Below are 16,467 nucleotides of genomic sequence, written 5' to 3'. Positions count from 1 at the left end.
TTCTTCTCCAGCTCCCTCAGAGCCTTACTTTTTCTCTTCAGGCACAGTCAGCAACACTCCCTACAAAGCTGTTACAGAAGTATAGTATTCAGCACCTGAACTAACTGTCACACAATAAAATTAAACATAATGTCATGGGGAGCTAATCAGTAGGGCCAGAGGGTCTGATGGGGGGGGGGAGAGGTGAGGGGCTTTCATTTTAATAACAGATTTTGGGGGGTTTATCACAGAATTTGCAATTTTTATTTTTATTTTTTTATTATTATTTTTTAATCAAGGAAAACCATGATCCCTGCTGATTTGGCTGTGTGTTTATTTTATTATTTTTATTACCCCTGCACTGCACACTACACTAACATGAACTTTGTGATCTCTTTTCTGGGCCGTATCTCTTATTGCACATCAGCAGATGCATCTACACAAGATGTTTACTGCAGAGCTGCCTAATTAGCTCCACAGTAAAGTCTCCACGTGTACATGTGTAACCCTGTTGGGTCGTACTAAACTAATAAATGCTGCTGTAAGTTAGTATGTGTAAATACAAGTACTGTCCTGCAGCAGTGTTACTTACTGCACAGCAGTATATCTGTAGACACTGACAAGATTGACTGGGGCACAAGGGTGCCTCAATGTGTGAGCTGCCTGCTGGCTAGCCCCACACTGGAGCACACTTGTGACCCAGCAAGCCCCTCCACATCAAGCTGGGTCAGAGCAGCCCCGGGCTTTCAGGCTGACCTGGGCCCTTTGGGAGCTGGGGCTACTCCAACCCAACTCAATGTGCTGCAGTTCTGGACACAAATATAAACAGGGTGCCTGGAAGCAATAAACTCCAGCACAGTATGCACCAGAATTTAGTGCTTTACATTAATTGCAAGTGTAGATGCTCCCACTGTTTGCTAATGTAATAAAGTATTCGCTTGTAATACCTCCACACAAAGGTGCTTGGCTTCTGCAATGATGAGGTACCACTTAGATTAGTATGGCAACCTCAACTTTGGAAACCTTTAATTTTTGTGCAGCCTCACTGACTTAAACACACAAAAAATGTGAAGTGTGGTAAAAAAGTGCAACTGCAGAGAGAAGGCTTGACAGGTTTTGCAAGCTGTGTAAGTCTTGATTTTTTCCTCATTGGCAAACTGTAGTACAAAGGAGGGATACCTTTGTTTAGCTTATAAGAACTGTCAGAAGAACGGCCATGCCTGTTCAATTACCAACTGGTGTTTTTAGTCCTGTTAGTCATTGAAGTGTGAGAAAATGAGAAATAATGAATAGGAAATATACTAAGATTTCCTTTATAACATTATCTAGCAATAACACTAGACCACCAAGGCAAGGCATCGAGGTATAAAATCATTCACTGTATAGAAACATTACTAGTGGTTTTTGCCATTATAGTGGTAGTGGAAAAAAACCTAGAATATAGCTAAGGACTGATCAGACCCACACTTGTTTGGTATGTAAAATATGACAAGATCTGGCCCAATGATACTTTGAAAACTTTCAAGCATGCAGGTGTTCATCTTTTAATTACAATTTACCCTGATTTCTGTAATTTTCTCATCCCAGGTTGTAACTAAAAGGTGTTGTATAAGTGATATATTGGAAAAAAAAATTGGGACCATTTTAGAGAGAAAAGTGCTGCATCTAAGCAGTGCTTATTATGAGTTGGTGACCCAGCTACCTCAAACGGTTTACTGAATAATATGCAGAACCATTCCTCCAGGTCAATGTAATGTCTGTCAGAAGCAATAGAGATAGTGAAAAATGATACAGAGCACTTTGAACTCTGAGTAGTGTCTGGTTGAGCACTGAAGTCAGTTAGGAAAGTAAGGAATGGCTGTCTTGAGTATAACCTGAAATGTTCACAATTTTAATCCAAAACAAAGTTATAACGTATGACAAGCTTGAATTTTTAATTATAAACATATCATGGGGTGGGAGGGAGGAAGAAGGAATATGTTAATTTAGGTTGATTTATAAATAGTAGATTAGGTTACAGTCTTGCTGAAGAACACTTCGATATACCCACCATTTTGAGAAATTGTGAAGATTGAGAGTTGAAAGAGGCAGATTTGCATTTGCTACACAGATTTCTATAGTTTGTAAAGGATAGGTTATTTTTAATAGATTTCCATTTTGATATGAGAAAAAGGTTATTTGGGTCAAAAGGTTATTTAGCTCAAAATTGAAGATAATCTTGACATTTTTACGTAATAAAAAATAACGTGTAATGATGTACCAACAAGATGCATATTCTGCTTATTTTGATTGATTTTGTTCTATGGCGTACAACAGTGTTTTCATAATAAGTATTAAGCATATTGTGTAGCGGGGCCAAGTCTGAAGTGAAAATATATTCAGTGAACAGCCACATGTTTAGCCTTTCTCTGCAGTCTAAGCTACTCCTGCTAGCACTGAACTTTGTGATCTGTTCTTTCTCAGCTGGACTTCTATTAGCAGCCATGAGAGAGGCAGTGGGGAGCAGAAAATTTTTTTTTTTTTTTTTTTTTTTTTTTTTTAGTAGTTGAATTATTCACCTGTATAAACAAATTCATAAATATTAGGAAGAGCATTCTAGTCCAAGAATATTAGAGGTTAAAGGGAAGGAAAAATATGTAATTCAGTAAAATATTAGACCATAAATTGTTCCCTCTGTATTGTTTTATTTCTCTTGTTGAAATAAGCAAGAATGATGATTAAAGGAAAAAAGCATTTTTAAAGAGTAATTAGAAATTGCACCATAAATAGTTTTTATTTAGGGTGCCAAACATACACACTGCTACAACAGATAATGTAGAGAGTTATAACCAAGCAAATAACCCAGTAAGTTGAAAATGCTCCTACAATAGTTAGAGCTTGACTCTCCAATCTGTTATGCCACTGTTGTGTTGGTGTAATTCTGAGGTCAGTGGAATTACGTTGGGGTAAAGCCAGCACAAATGACTGGAGAATCAAGGTTTGGATTTATGTGGTGGCATAGTGCAGCTGAGGCTGTTAACACAGTATCACAGTAAAAATACCATTTGGAGTCATGTTGTAATATTTAAAGATCTTTTAAGTCAACATCAGCCATATACTATTATAACAGTAGATGTGGACATTGTGGGCACATCTACATGTGCAATTAAGGCAAAGGAATAAACTCCAGCGCATATCACGCCAGAGTTTTATTTCTCCTGGGGACCGTGTTTACACGTGCGCCCAGGACCGCAGCAGATTGAGCCAGGTCAGAGCAGTGGGTGGGCCCTGGGGAGTCAGCATGCTAACCCGGGGCTGCTCCAATCCGGCTCAACATGCTTCAGAAGGCCTGGCTGGGGCATGAGGGTGCTTCAACGTGTGGGGCTAGGCAGCAGGCAGCCCCTGCAGTGAAGCACCCTTGTGTCCCAGCCAGCCCTGTCAGATTCTACATGTGCATTGCTTTGCAGTAAAGAACTTTGCCACAAGAGTAAATACAAGTAGTTTCCTGCAGCGGAGGTAATTTGTTTACTCTGTCCTAATAGCACCACATGTATAGACAATGATGTTTTACTGTGGAGCTAATTACGTAGCTTCTCAGTAAATGTCTTCTGTAGATGCACTTTGTGTGTCCAAAGCACAGTACCTGTGTGCTTTGCATTTGTCCATATGTATACATATGCTTATAATATTCATAATGTTTGTATATAGGCCACCTTTTTGCTGTCACATCAGTGCACCTCATAATGAATTTAAAACAATTATTTGTGAAAAGATATCAGGCAGATCACATGATAGAGTTAATTAAAATCACTGTCCTTCTTTACCCTGCAATAAGATGCCATCCTAATTTAGTGCTAATTGCTAAGAAGCCTGATTGAGCAGGGTCTCTAAATACAATTGTCAGAGACCTTTGTAGGTAGTCAAAAACGCATTTGATTTCACTGAATGGGAGTACCTGTTGCAAGTCTTTGTTATTTGTTATCTTAAAGATGAGTTTATATGGATGATCTTCACCCTGAGTGACTTCCCAACTGCCATTACAGTGGTAAACGAGCACATTTCAGAATGGGTCAGTGTAAGACACTTGCAAGGTTTTACTGTTCATCTGTTTGCTTATTTTATTAACCATGTGCATCTTCAGGGGAAAAAGTCTGAAATGAAACCAAGGCCCCTAATATAGTAAACGATTGGCTCCTTTTTGGGGTCTGTGGGCACCACTACAATAAAAATAAATAATAAGTCAACAATACATAACACATACTTCACAGTTCAATTGGTTATTTCCCATCTTTGGTGCAGAGAAACTGTGCCATCTCACACTCCACAGAGTGATATGGCAAATGCTCTTTTCATGTTTTGATTTTTTCTTTTTTTAACATAGACCTATATAAAAGGTCTCTGATGATGAAAATACCATTTTTATTAGTCAAATGTCAGTGGTGATGTGTAGGGGGTGCATGGGGGCACTCACCACTTAGGCAGTGGGCGGGAGGGGCAGGCGGGAGCGCCAGTGCCCACCCTGCAAGCGCCAGCCTATCACTGCAGCTGCTCCCAGAAGCGGCCACAGCCACTCCTGGAAGTGGCAGCAGCGATTGGCCACAGGGCGGTGAGATCGGTGGCAGGACTGGTTGAAGGGGGGGCACATGCCCCCCAGACTAAGATGGCACCAGTCACCCATGTAATAGTATTGAAATGATGAAATAATTTACAAATTACTGTAGTTTCAGGCTATACAAACAGCAGTAAGAAATTAAGCCCATAAATAAACATTTATAAATCTCAAAACATTTTGCAGGGGCACTTACCTGGACCTGGATGCAGGAGAAAATAAAGAAGCTGAGATTAGGGTCATTGCTCATGTTTAAAAAAAATTGATCCCAAAATACTGAGGAGAAAATACAAAATTATGCTGAGATAGGACATATATTGACTGAATTTTAGCTCTGTCGGGAACTGATTTAATTAAAATGATCAGCCTCCTTCAGTTGCTTCATTTAGCCATATTTCTTTTCATAGACAATAAGTGGTTCCAAACTTAGAAAGCATTATTTTCCTGCTGTACATGAGGGTTGAGAAGAATGAAACTTAACTGTGGAAAATTTAAAAAGGAGGGTGATTTCTGCCAAATAGGTGTATGTGTTTTGACAGTTAAATTTTAGACGTTCCTTTGGCTATGTCCTGGAATACATAGATCTGTCTCATACTGGTGACTCAGAAAGCACTTTGTGGCAGGAAACTACCATATTTACTTGAATATAAATTCCCGCCCCCCCCCCCATGAGATTCTACATATAAAATATTTATAAATTTACTATAATTTTTCAGGTATAGAATCTAATTATTGGAGGTTTGCCTTCAATTTTTCCCCCTCCCACTGCTATAGCAGAGAAAGTAAATCTAAGGGAGTCAGGTTGCCCCCTTGCTCCCTGCTGCACTCTATATTCTACCCCCCCGTAGCTCCTCCCCCCCACCTTACTGTTAGACCCAGCTCTCCCTGAACACACAGAAGTGAGGGGTAAATTTGAAAACACTGGCCTTGAAATAAACATATGTGTAGTAATTTGCACATAGTACCCTAGATTAAGTTAATCCTTAATTGATTCATTTTACCTTTTTTGGAAACTGCTTTGAGTTTTAGCACAGGTACTCCATAAACACACTTTTAAGCAGCACTTTTATACCTGCTTACATATAGTGGCAAACTATGCTTGATATTAATCCAAAGCCAAAAGGCCTATGATTTACCATATAATTCATTGGGCTGGGCCTGAGCAGAGTCAACAGCATTTTGAGCCATGATTACAAAAAAGCACATATTCAATACCAAAGCCAAGCTCAACTCACAAAACAACGTTCTGCATAAGTTCACAAATTCTAAGTTGGGAGCACATTCATCTTTGTGGTTGAATATGCCTGCACCACCTGGAGAATGTCAAGTCACAGTAAACATATTTACACTGCCCTAAATGATGCATGTAGAATTATAACAGACTGCCTAAAACCCCTGTTCCCTGCCTATACGCTCTAACTGGTGTAGTGCCCCCTTACATCAGGAGGAAAGCAGAAGGTGACATTGACCAGTAGGTCCCACAACTGCCACCCGCTATATGGACATCAACCAGTGCACCTTCGTCTCTCATCGAGAAATAGCTTTTTGTCCTCTACCACCTGCTTTTTGTCCTCTACCATGCCATTGACCACATCACCAGAATCAGCCAGAACTACCCTCTGGCAAAAAGAATGGAAAAGTGAGGTAACAAAGCTGGTGAATGGAGCCAGTGAGGAGTTAGCACCTGGCTCCAACTACAGATGGCAGAGCCTGAACAGATTGAGAATGGATCTTGGAAGATGCAACTTTCTCATGAAATCATGGAGCCTCTGTGCAGCAGACCAATGTTTTTGTCAGGAGAAGCAAACTATGGATCATCATCTATTCAGTATTTATGTATACTCCAGATATCTCCCCCAAAGGATTTATGTGCTAATTATCCCCCCACTCATGACTGGACCCAAGCGTTCATGTCATGAGTCCTGGGAACCTCCAAAAAATTATATGCAAGTAGGGCACTGGACAACCTGATCCAGCTCCACCTCATGGGGGGAGGGAGTAGGGAAGATGAGTCACACTAAACATATGTGACAAGATGAGACAGGAGTGACAGGGATTCTGGGTGAACTGTTTGGGGCCCCATTTGGTGATGTTTGCCAGACATATCAAAGCTGGTGAAGAAACAGGAATTATTGGAAATAGGAAAGAAAGGCACAGCTCAGCTGTGGGAATGAAGGGGAAGTGGAAATGTTTGCAGTGTAGTGGCTTACCATGACTTGAAAGAGAGTTGGTGCTGGGAGGATTGAGTGCAATGGGTACTCCCATTTATCTTATTTAGATGGGCTGTACTAACCTGTCCTTGTGGTAGGTTCCCATCAGCATTCAAAGCCTGATCTATGCCTTGAAGGCAGAGAACGGGATCGACAGGGCATCAGAGTGTAAGGAGCAGAGAAGGGAGACCCAAAGCTCAAAACAATGGCAGTGGTGGCAAGTAAACATGAGATGGAAAAAGATTTGAAGAGCAGAAATAGAAATCTGGAGACAGATGGATAGTGGGCAAAGGTGCAGCAGAAGGAAAGAAAGAAGGTAGCAACAAGAGCAACGGTGGAGGCAGCAACGATAAGAGTGACGATGCCAGAAGGAAGACAGAAGCAGAGGAGAGTGGGATACGGCAAGAGCAGTAGGAGAAGGTACGCTGGGCAAGAAGCAGAGGGTGACAGGCTGGCCGACCAGGAACGGCACAGCAGAAAAACATGGAAGAGACACTGAGAGCAGCTAGAGAGGAGCAGAGGCTGCAGATAAAGGCAACCTTAACTGGTGACAGGAGGCAGAAGGGATCGATGATGAAAAGATACGATTTCTTGGAAAAGGTCCTGTTTGAGATTTTGGAGGCGCAGGCAGAACATCTCACTGGCCTCATTGCTTTCTCTAACCAAAAGACTTGGGAATTGACTTACTAGGATGGAGAAGGGTATGAAAACTTTTGGAGGGAATGTGCAGAGAAACATGGGAGGGAGGAATTAAGAGGGATAAAGTTCATAGCAGGGGAAAAGTCAAGAGAGACTGATTTATAGTTTGAACGTACGTGGATTTACTAGAGGCAGAAGACATAGAAAGATGAATGGAAAAGTATGCCCAAAGGGTAATGTTGGTATAGAAAAGAACAAACATGTATCTGGACAGGGTCTTGGAGAGCACGAATAATGTTACAAGCAGACGAATGGGGACCAGATGGTGTGCTGCATCTCCCATCAGTGATCCAGATTGGGGCACACCGGGGCTTTATAATGTACCATGGGCAACCAAAAACAGTGCAGCAAATGCGGAAAGGTGGGGCACCTGTCTGCACATTGTCTCCTCATAGTGTACTACAGATGAGGAGGGGTGGGACATAGAGCAGCAGAGTACCAAGAGTCCCTAAAATGCACTATTTGTAAGGAGCTGAGGGCAAAGTGGGTAGAGAAGCCATCAGTGGCAGATTGCAATGAATTATACTATCAGTCTGGGAACAGTATTAGAAATTTTCAATGTATATGTACCACCAGAGAGGGAGAGAAGGAATGTGCTGCTTAGAAGACTAGTGCTTTACTTGACTGGTGGGAGACTGCACATAATAGTGAGAGATTTCAACTGTATGGTTGCAGTGGGTGACAAAACAGGGAAAGAAGGAAATGGAGCTTTAGACAACTCATCTAGACTGTTAACAAATGTAATAAAAGACGAATCACTAAGAGATGTGTGGGTACGGGATAAAGTTTTCACTAGAAAAGACCATAGTCATGGGTGACTGGTGCCACCTTAGTCAGGGGGGACACGTGTGTCCCCCCTGACCAGTCAGCGACCGGGAGGGGTCCCCCTGCAGCCAGTCTCGCTGACCAGAAAGCAGCTGCAGCGCTCCTGGAAGCAGCCACAGCACTACATCTGGCGCTCCCACTCCCCAGTCAGCGCTCACAGGGGGTGCACTGCGACTCCCACCTGCCCCCCATGCCCATCGCCTAAGTGGGGAGCACAGCCTATCAGGGTGTGCACCAGAGCTCTCAGGGGGTGCACGTGCACTCCCTACATGTTGCCACTGGACCCCAGTGGAAAGAATCAAGAATTGACTTTGTGCTTGTATCAAAAGAAACAGGGATAAGGAAGAAAGAAACCATACTTGTGGCTTTTAGTGATTACTGGATTCTGAAGAGGGAAATGAGTCTTGGTAAGAGCCCCATGAGCGTGAAGGGACTGTGGAAGTTAAATGTGTGGCTGTTAGAAGGAAGAAATACATCAAGTGTATATGAGACATTGAGGGGTGATGAACACTGAAGAAATATTTCAGGAATACCAGAGAATGGTGGATGATGCAGAAGAGGACGGGAGAATTCTTCAGGAATGAAGGCCAAAGATGTTTGGGGAAAAGCATCAAAGTGCTAAGAGAACTGCAAAGAAAGATGTAGGTGCTGCTAAAGAAAGCTGCAGGAGGAAGACAGGTATGAGAAGAGCTAGAAGAAACAAGGCAAGAGTTAAGAACCTGGTTTAAAAGCAATATGAGAGAGAAAATATTCTTAGCAAAAGCACGCCGGGTGGTGGAAAACCAAGAGTGGTCCCAATACCTTTCAGGCAGAGTGAGGTGGCAAAAGTAGAGCTTAAAGCAGTGCAGGAAGAAGGTAGTGCCTGGGTGGAAAAGCAGGAGGAGGTGTTGGAGGTGACAAGAAGATTTTATGAAGAGCTATACCAGAAAAAGGAAAGAGGAAGAAGAAGTATTTATTGGAAGAGCTTGAAGAGAAAGTAGAGGAGGAGGAAGCAAAGAAGATGGAAAAAAAAGATAAAGGAAGTGGAGAAGTGCTTAAAAACCTTTAAAAGAGGGAAATCAGGAATGGATGGACTGCTTATGGAATTTTACGAGAAATTTTGGATGTGGGTAGGGAAGGGATAAAGTGGAAGTGTTCGAGGAAATAATGGAAACAGGAGAGGCAGGGAAAGATTTTATAAGAAATGTTGTAATCTTCCTCTTCAAGAAACGAGAGAAGGAACTTCTGAAAAACTGGAAACCGATTACACTCCTTAATATGAACTATAAGCTAATGGCCAAGATGCTGGTTTAGGGATGAGAAAAATCTCTAGAAGATAATACATGAACACCAAATATGTGCAGTACCAGGTAGAACAGGGGTGGGCAAAATACAGCCTGCCAGGCCATTCTATCCAGCCCTCAGGACCCCTGAAAAATTTAAAAAACATTTATCTGCTCCTTGCTGTCTGTCAAAGATGACAGGAGACAGGGGCAGTAGGACCCAGGGGGAGACGGCAGCAGGAGCCCAGCCTCGCCCTACCCCCAACAATTTCCCTGCCTTCCTGCCCCCACACTGCTATAGCACCATGTTGCTCCCAGCTGCATTGCCCGCCCGGGAGCACAGGGCCTTGCTGGTTCCCTGGTGCATGTGCGTGTGCGTGCGTGTGTTTTCATAGGGTGAGTCCCACACACCCCCCACCATACACGTACACCCACACACCCCCTCACGCTACCATACATGCAGACCCCCACACCATCTCACACACCCCAGCATCCTCCATACCCAACCCACCCATACCCCACATATCCACACATACAGCCACATGCTCCCACAGCCCCCACACCTACCCACCCCCACAGATGCACCCACATCCACCCACCCACAGCCTTGCCACAAACCTATACTCTCCCCCTGCACACACAATATACAAGAGTAAGACTTCATTCTAAACTATTATATACAATCACCTCTATGTACACTACAGAAATGCATGTAAAACAGGACAAAATATTTTTTGAAATCAAATTAATGAATGTTTTAGATGTTCGCTTTTTAGAATATAATTTGGTATTTTTCTGGTTCTGAGATGGCAAAACCCATTGCTGAAAGGAGTACTTCCGGGGGCAAGGGAAGAGACTTTTGGTGGAAAAGGTCAGGGGTTAGGGGGTGGAACTTCCTATCCCAAGATGGCGACCAGGGGGCAAGGCCCCTGTCAAGAGGTGGAGCTACCCACGTGGCCCTCGACAGCTTGCCAAAACTCGGTAAGTAGCCCTCCACCCAAAATAATTGCCCACCCCTGAGGTAGAAGGTTCTCCAAAGCTATCAGGATGATCAGAGATGCACTGTCCCACATCAAAGAGGCGAACACAAACATTTACAGCAAACCTAGACCTAGAAAAAGCATATGACAGAATGGATCATGATTATATATCTGAGGTGCTAGGAAAAACAGGTTTCTCAGAGAAATATGTATGTTGGATAAGGTTATTGTATAGAGAAGCAGAGAATCAAGTCTAAATTAATGGGCATCTAATGGGGCCTTTAAAATCCATACAGGAATGAGATAAGTTTTAACACATCCTATGAGAAGAGCACACGGCCGAATCTGACCGGTCAAATTGCTTTCTCGCTTGCATCGATGACCTCTACCTAATGCAAGAAGTCTACAGGCCAATTAGGGGGGAGGCACTGTTTGATCTGGTTTTGGCCAAAGGGGATGATCTGGTGAGCGATCTGAGGATTGAGGAGAAGCTAAGTGACAGCAACCGTGACAAGCATGTGTTAAAACTAGTTTATGAAAAGTAAGAAATCTCTGTGTGTTTAAGGGGTTATCTTTCAATGAAAGAAAGTGCCTGAAGCTGGGGCTGCATGAACTGAAATACTACATCAGTTGGAACAAGGAAGAGATCAGAGATGAAGCGGTAGAGAAGAAGTAGAGAAAGAAGGATTGGACACGGTTGTTTCCCTAAACCAACAGAGAGGATTGATGGGAGGGACAGAGTTTCTGTTGGTTACTGAAGAAATAGAGGGTTTTTTATATGGAGGGAAGTTGCCAGTTTAAGCCCCCAGTTTTGACCATTAATCTCACAATTCTGAAATGGAATTCTTTTGCCTGTGGAAATTCTCCAGTCCTGTAATACAAAATCATTGTATTGTGCTGCTGTATTTGGTAAGTGACTCAAACATGCACCAAAATCAGCTATTAAAGACAATTTGTGACAGGATTTATCTTTTATAAACTCTTTGCAACAGGTATTTTGCCTTCCCACGTGCTATAAAGAGGAGGGAAAATACTTTTTCTCTCGTTGCAGGGAGTAGGACATGAACCAATAGCTTAAAGCTGCAGCAAAGTAGCTTTAGGTTGAATGTCAGGAAAAAACTTCTTCACTGTTGAAACAGTGAGACAGTAAAATACACTGCCTAGGGAAGTTGTAGACTCTCAATCTCTGGAAGTATTGCAGAGAAGGTTGGGACAGCCACTGATCAAGAGGTATCTAGCTGTAGCTATGTCTCTGTTCGCCTGTGGCTTTTATCATGCTTCTGGGCTTTCCTAATTGCCACATGGGGCCAGGGGGAAATTTTTCCCCTCCTGCTACTACTCCACCTATGTATCAGGTGTTTTTTAAGCCTTCGTCCAAGGCTGGGGATTTTGTGTGGGGTTTGCCAGTGCTTCTGTTGGAACCTAAACCTGGAGGTTCCTGGCTAGAGGGTCTTGCCCCTCCACTTGGGGTCAGACCAATTGCCAAATTTGGAGTCAGGAAAGAATTTTACCCCATAATCAAATTGGTATGGACTGTGAGAGTTTCTGCCTTCTTCTGTAGTGGAGGGCATGGCCCTCTCCCTGGGATCTCTCAAGTGTAGTTGAACCACCCTTACAGCAGCAGGATATTGGCCACTGTGGTCCCCTTGCTGTAGCTGTGGCAGATTAGGGTATTATGTCTTCTGTTGTGTCAGGGTTGACTATGTGGTTTTGCTGGGAGGTTAGACAATAGATTTGTATAGGATGGTTTGGATAGGGATGATCCAGCCTCAGGCAGGGGGTTTGACTTAATCTCTTGAGGTCCCTCCCAGCCCTACTTCTCTGTGCGCGCCAACAGGCGTGGGGGAGGGGGGAACGTGCTTTATCAGAAGCAGCAGTGCATTACTTTGACCTGGCTTTGCAGTGTCTGCATAAATCAGTGGTTCCCAACTTTGGGTTGCAACCCAAATGAGGGTTGCAGGGGACAATGCCAGTGGTGCCGCACACAAAAGACGAGCCACACCATATGCCAGGAGCTCCCCTGCCCCCAGGCTGCCCCTGCCGCACTCTGCTCCCAGCAGTGGGTGCAGCAAAAAAAGGTTGGGAACCACTGGTATAGATTCTGGTGCTTCAACGGGGCTTTTTGGTGCTAAAGGTGATTCAAAGAAGTCCCACTATAGTGCCCGATATATACAGAAGTTGAGACAGCCAGGTCCCATTAATGCAATGCCTCTTCTGGGCATGCGCTATAGTTTGGAAGCGTGCTGAGTTTAAAGTAAAGCATCTGCGAGCGGCCTAGAATTCTTTGATTCTCTAAAGTGACTTGATGCTATTATATGAATAATTACAGTGTTTATGTATTAGTATTTACTAAAAGGGTTTCATCTTGTCTGCTTTCATATTGCTTCATATTTTAATGAAGTAGGTACATATTTTAAAAATGCCTCAATGTTGCATTTACTTAGATCAGACCGTTAATATTAGCATGACAAAAATAGAAGGCCTCATATGCTCAAAGTTTAGCCTGTCTTGCACAATTAACACCCAAATATGTTTCTTTACTCGTAGATGCTCTCTAACAATATACAAAGCCTTTTTTACATTTGAAATATGATAATCTATTCAGATGCTAACAATTAAGTAGGAAAACGATCATTTTAGAACATTATTGATCACTCTAATACAAAGCAATTAACCATGAGAATAGCTCTCTGTGAATGTGGAAAGATTATTACTTCTATATCATATTGTCATTTTTGACATCACAAACATTGAGAAAACAAAAAGAAGTTGTTATTTTTAGTTTGCTTGAAAAAATGTGAGGAGGAAACTCAAGTGAAGATTAATTTAGAATATTTTGCACTTTTTTAGCTGGATTATCAATGATTGTGATAGTTAAGGTTCCAAGCTATTGAAATCTACTTCCCTGCTCTGAACTCAGAAGAAGAATAGCCGTATGCTTAAGATTATCCATGATTACAATGATTTTCTTAAATGCTTTAATAATTTGTTAGCAATAAGTAATACAACACATTTATGCCAATAAAACATTGCCATGCATCAACTCCAAAAAACCTGTAATTTCCATATACTCTCTGTGGATATGCTTACTAATTTGTTTTTAAAAATCCTGACAAAAGGCTGCGGTTCAGTTTTGCTCCCTCTTTTTTTCAGAAGCCAAATGCAGTGTTTCCTGAGGTTCAATATTTGGAGTATTTTCAGGGTGTGTTGTGGGACCTTATATTATAGTTTCGTATACTTTACCTACTAAACAAGTCCCAGGTCAAATTATTATGATTTTTGTCTATCCCTTCAGGTAACATCATCTTCTCCCACTTTTAAATAAGTCATGAGGTATAAAGATGTTATGTGTGTGAGCTCTTCCTTAATGGCTTAAAAAGGCTGTTTGTTTTTTCAATAGGTCGGGAACAGACCCAAGTATTATGGAAGAGAGTAAGTAATATCTTATTGCAAAATATAGTCTAATGTAAATCACCATTACTACTGTTGATGTTCAGTGAAGGCTCTGGAAGTTCATTGCATAGTCACTATATCTCATCTGTATGTTTAACCCTGCAGGAGTGTGGGGCTAGTTTAAATTTGCAGGCCCATTTACCTGGCAGGGAGATGACTTTGCAAGAGGCTGCTTCATTGGGTGCTCAGCATACTGTATGTGCGAACAGCCTTGCTGTGGTTATTACCTTTGGTGTCTGCAGTCTGAGCAGTAACTGCACAACTCTGCTATGCCATGTTCCTATCAGTTGTCTCATTGTGAATGTGAAGTAAGGAACTTTTATTCCACTTCACGACAGTATTTCTTGCTTACCTGCAGATTCTTATTTAGGTAATGTTATTTTGTCTGCCTGAAATTGATGGATATGGTAGTCTTCAATTGCTGTTTTAGCCAGGAAAATGTAGTGCTTGCTGTCTGTGCTGTAGTTTTAAATGCTGGCTTCTTTTCACCACAGAGATGGTGGCTGCTGCAACATGTGTGTGTGCACAAAAGTCTCTTTGGAACTATATAAGAGGTTAAATGCTATTTTAAATATACATTATTTATATTTCCTTGTACTCTATTTCATACCATCACACAGATGGTTACGTTTATTTCTATGTTTACTTTGCTATAAATGTATGTACATTGGGCAGATTATTTTGAAAATTATTTAAAATCCTCAAATGCCTGGCAGATTATGAAGCTGCCCCAGAGTGGTACATATGTAGTTCCCTCTAGCACATAGTATTAAGCCAATAAGGTAAAATGGACAGGTCTGTCTACTAAACTGATGTTAGAGGTACAGTTGTTTGTAGGGAAGTAGGGAAAAAGCATTCTTCCCTTGATATATTTAAGCAGTTTTGATGATCTAGACCCAGTAGTCATAAATAAATATGTGGGCAAATACCAGGCAAGGAGAGAAAATTAACATAACGTATCTTCAATTTCAGTAGAGTTTCTTTTAAAAAGCCCAGGATGGTTGTGACTGTTTAAAAAAAAAAAAAAAAAGAGGAAAGAAAAAGATGGAGTAAAATTCTGAAAAGTGTGTTTTGAAACAACTTTGACTGCAAATAAATATGCGCTTTGTTTGTAGATTTCACGGTATGATCTCAAGGGAAGAAGCCGACCAGTTATTAAGTGTTGCAGAAGGAAGTTACCTTATTCGTGAAAGTCAACGGCAACCTGGTACTTACACTTTAGCATTAAGGTTGGTAATTAGTATTTCATTTAAAAAGTTATAAAATCTAGATAATGGTGGTAATATGTGAACCTCAACCACTTATTTCCTTTGTACATTTTCTTGGAATAGTCAGTGTTTAATGAAAATATATATTTTTACCTAGTTACAGGTCAGTATCATTAGAATCTGTTAAGACTTCTAGCATGAGATTAATATTTATCATTTGAAATGTTGAGATAAGTATTTACAGCTGATTAGTTTTATTTTCCTATAGATTTTTCCTCCTTTTTCTCTTCTGCCTTTGCTTTCCAATTCTGCCCACAGATAGCCACATGGGAATGTTGAGAAAGGAGGTGAACAGGATTTAGAAGGTGTTTCCATGTTCTTACATCATTCAACCAACTTTGTAGCAGTGCTGCTCGTTCCCTGGTTGCTTGTTTTAAGAGCCTGTCTGGTGCTCTGACTTCTGTGTACCATTTATGCAGCTTTCTGTGAACTAGTCTGTATACCTGGACAGTTCTGACCTATCTGGGTATGCAAGCCTACCCACCAATTCTGTATATCTCTAATAACAGAACTGGTTTATATCCTCAATGAAATAGGCAGAGTATGATTTTATGGTGTCTAGTTATTTTGCTTTCAGAGAGAGCTTATAAAATGAATTGACTTTTCAGTTCCATTTCAACTTATCTGCAGATGTCTCAGATCCATTTTTGCATGTGTTTAGCTTTAAGAGCAAGTAGTACTTCAGGAGACCTGCTAGGGTGGCACTGGTCCTGTTTATTAGCGGCCCATCCTGTTTTTAAGCCCTTTGTACCCTGTCCATTTCTGAACCAGAAATGGACAGCAGAAAGTCCTGTTTTTCAGTTCACTGGTGGAAATACATGTCAGTCATTTGTCCTCATGATTCTATTGGCTGTGCCTAGAGGTAGGATGGTGTGCAGCCTGGAGGAGAGAGGATCTGAGACAGCAAGGAAGGGAGGGGGGTGGTGCCTCCACCCCTTGCTACTGATTGGCCAAGGGGCCCATTGCGCCCCACCCATGGGGGCTGCACCCCCAATGCTGATTGGCTGAGGTGGTGGCAGTCCCACCTCTCACCACTGATGAGCTGAGGGGAGCTACCCCTCACCAAGGCACTCCTCAACGAGTTCTTTGCCTCAGTGTTCCTAAGCGAGGGGCACGACAGGTCTCTCACTGGGGTTGTAGAGAGGCAGCAGCAAGACGCCAGACTACCATGTGTAGACCCTGCGATGGTGCAGAGTCATTTGG

At 42.0% G+C, this 16,467-nt stretch overlaps 1 protein-coding gene across 1 annotated transcript in view; it reads left to right on the top strand.

The window, feature by feature from the left end:
- Positions 1–16,467, top strand: part of CHN1 (chimerin 1) — a 171,327-nt gene that overhangs the window by 43,255 nt on the left and 111,605 nt on the right. The window contains exons 4-5 of the mRNA XM_006020804.3: positions 13,944–13,975; positions 15,112–15,225. Of these exons, the coding sequence (XP_006020866.1) occupies positions 13,944–13,975; positions 15,112–15,225 (146 nt within the window). The remainder of the gene's footprint in view (positions 1–13,943; positions 13,976–15,111; positions 15,226–16,467) is intronic.

The sequence above is a fragment of the Alligator sinensis genome, unplaced genomic scaffold, assembly GCF_000455745.1.
Source record: "Alligator sinensis unplaced genomic scaffold, ASM45574v1 scaffold321_1, whole genome shotgun sequence".
NCBI lineage: Eukaryota > Metazoa > Chordata > Crocodylia > Alligatoridae > Alligator > Alligator sinensis.
The sequence above is the reverse complement of the archived record's forward strand: the minus strand, read 5'-3'. Positions and strand labels throughout refer to the sequence as shown.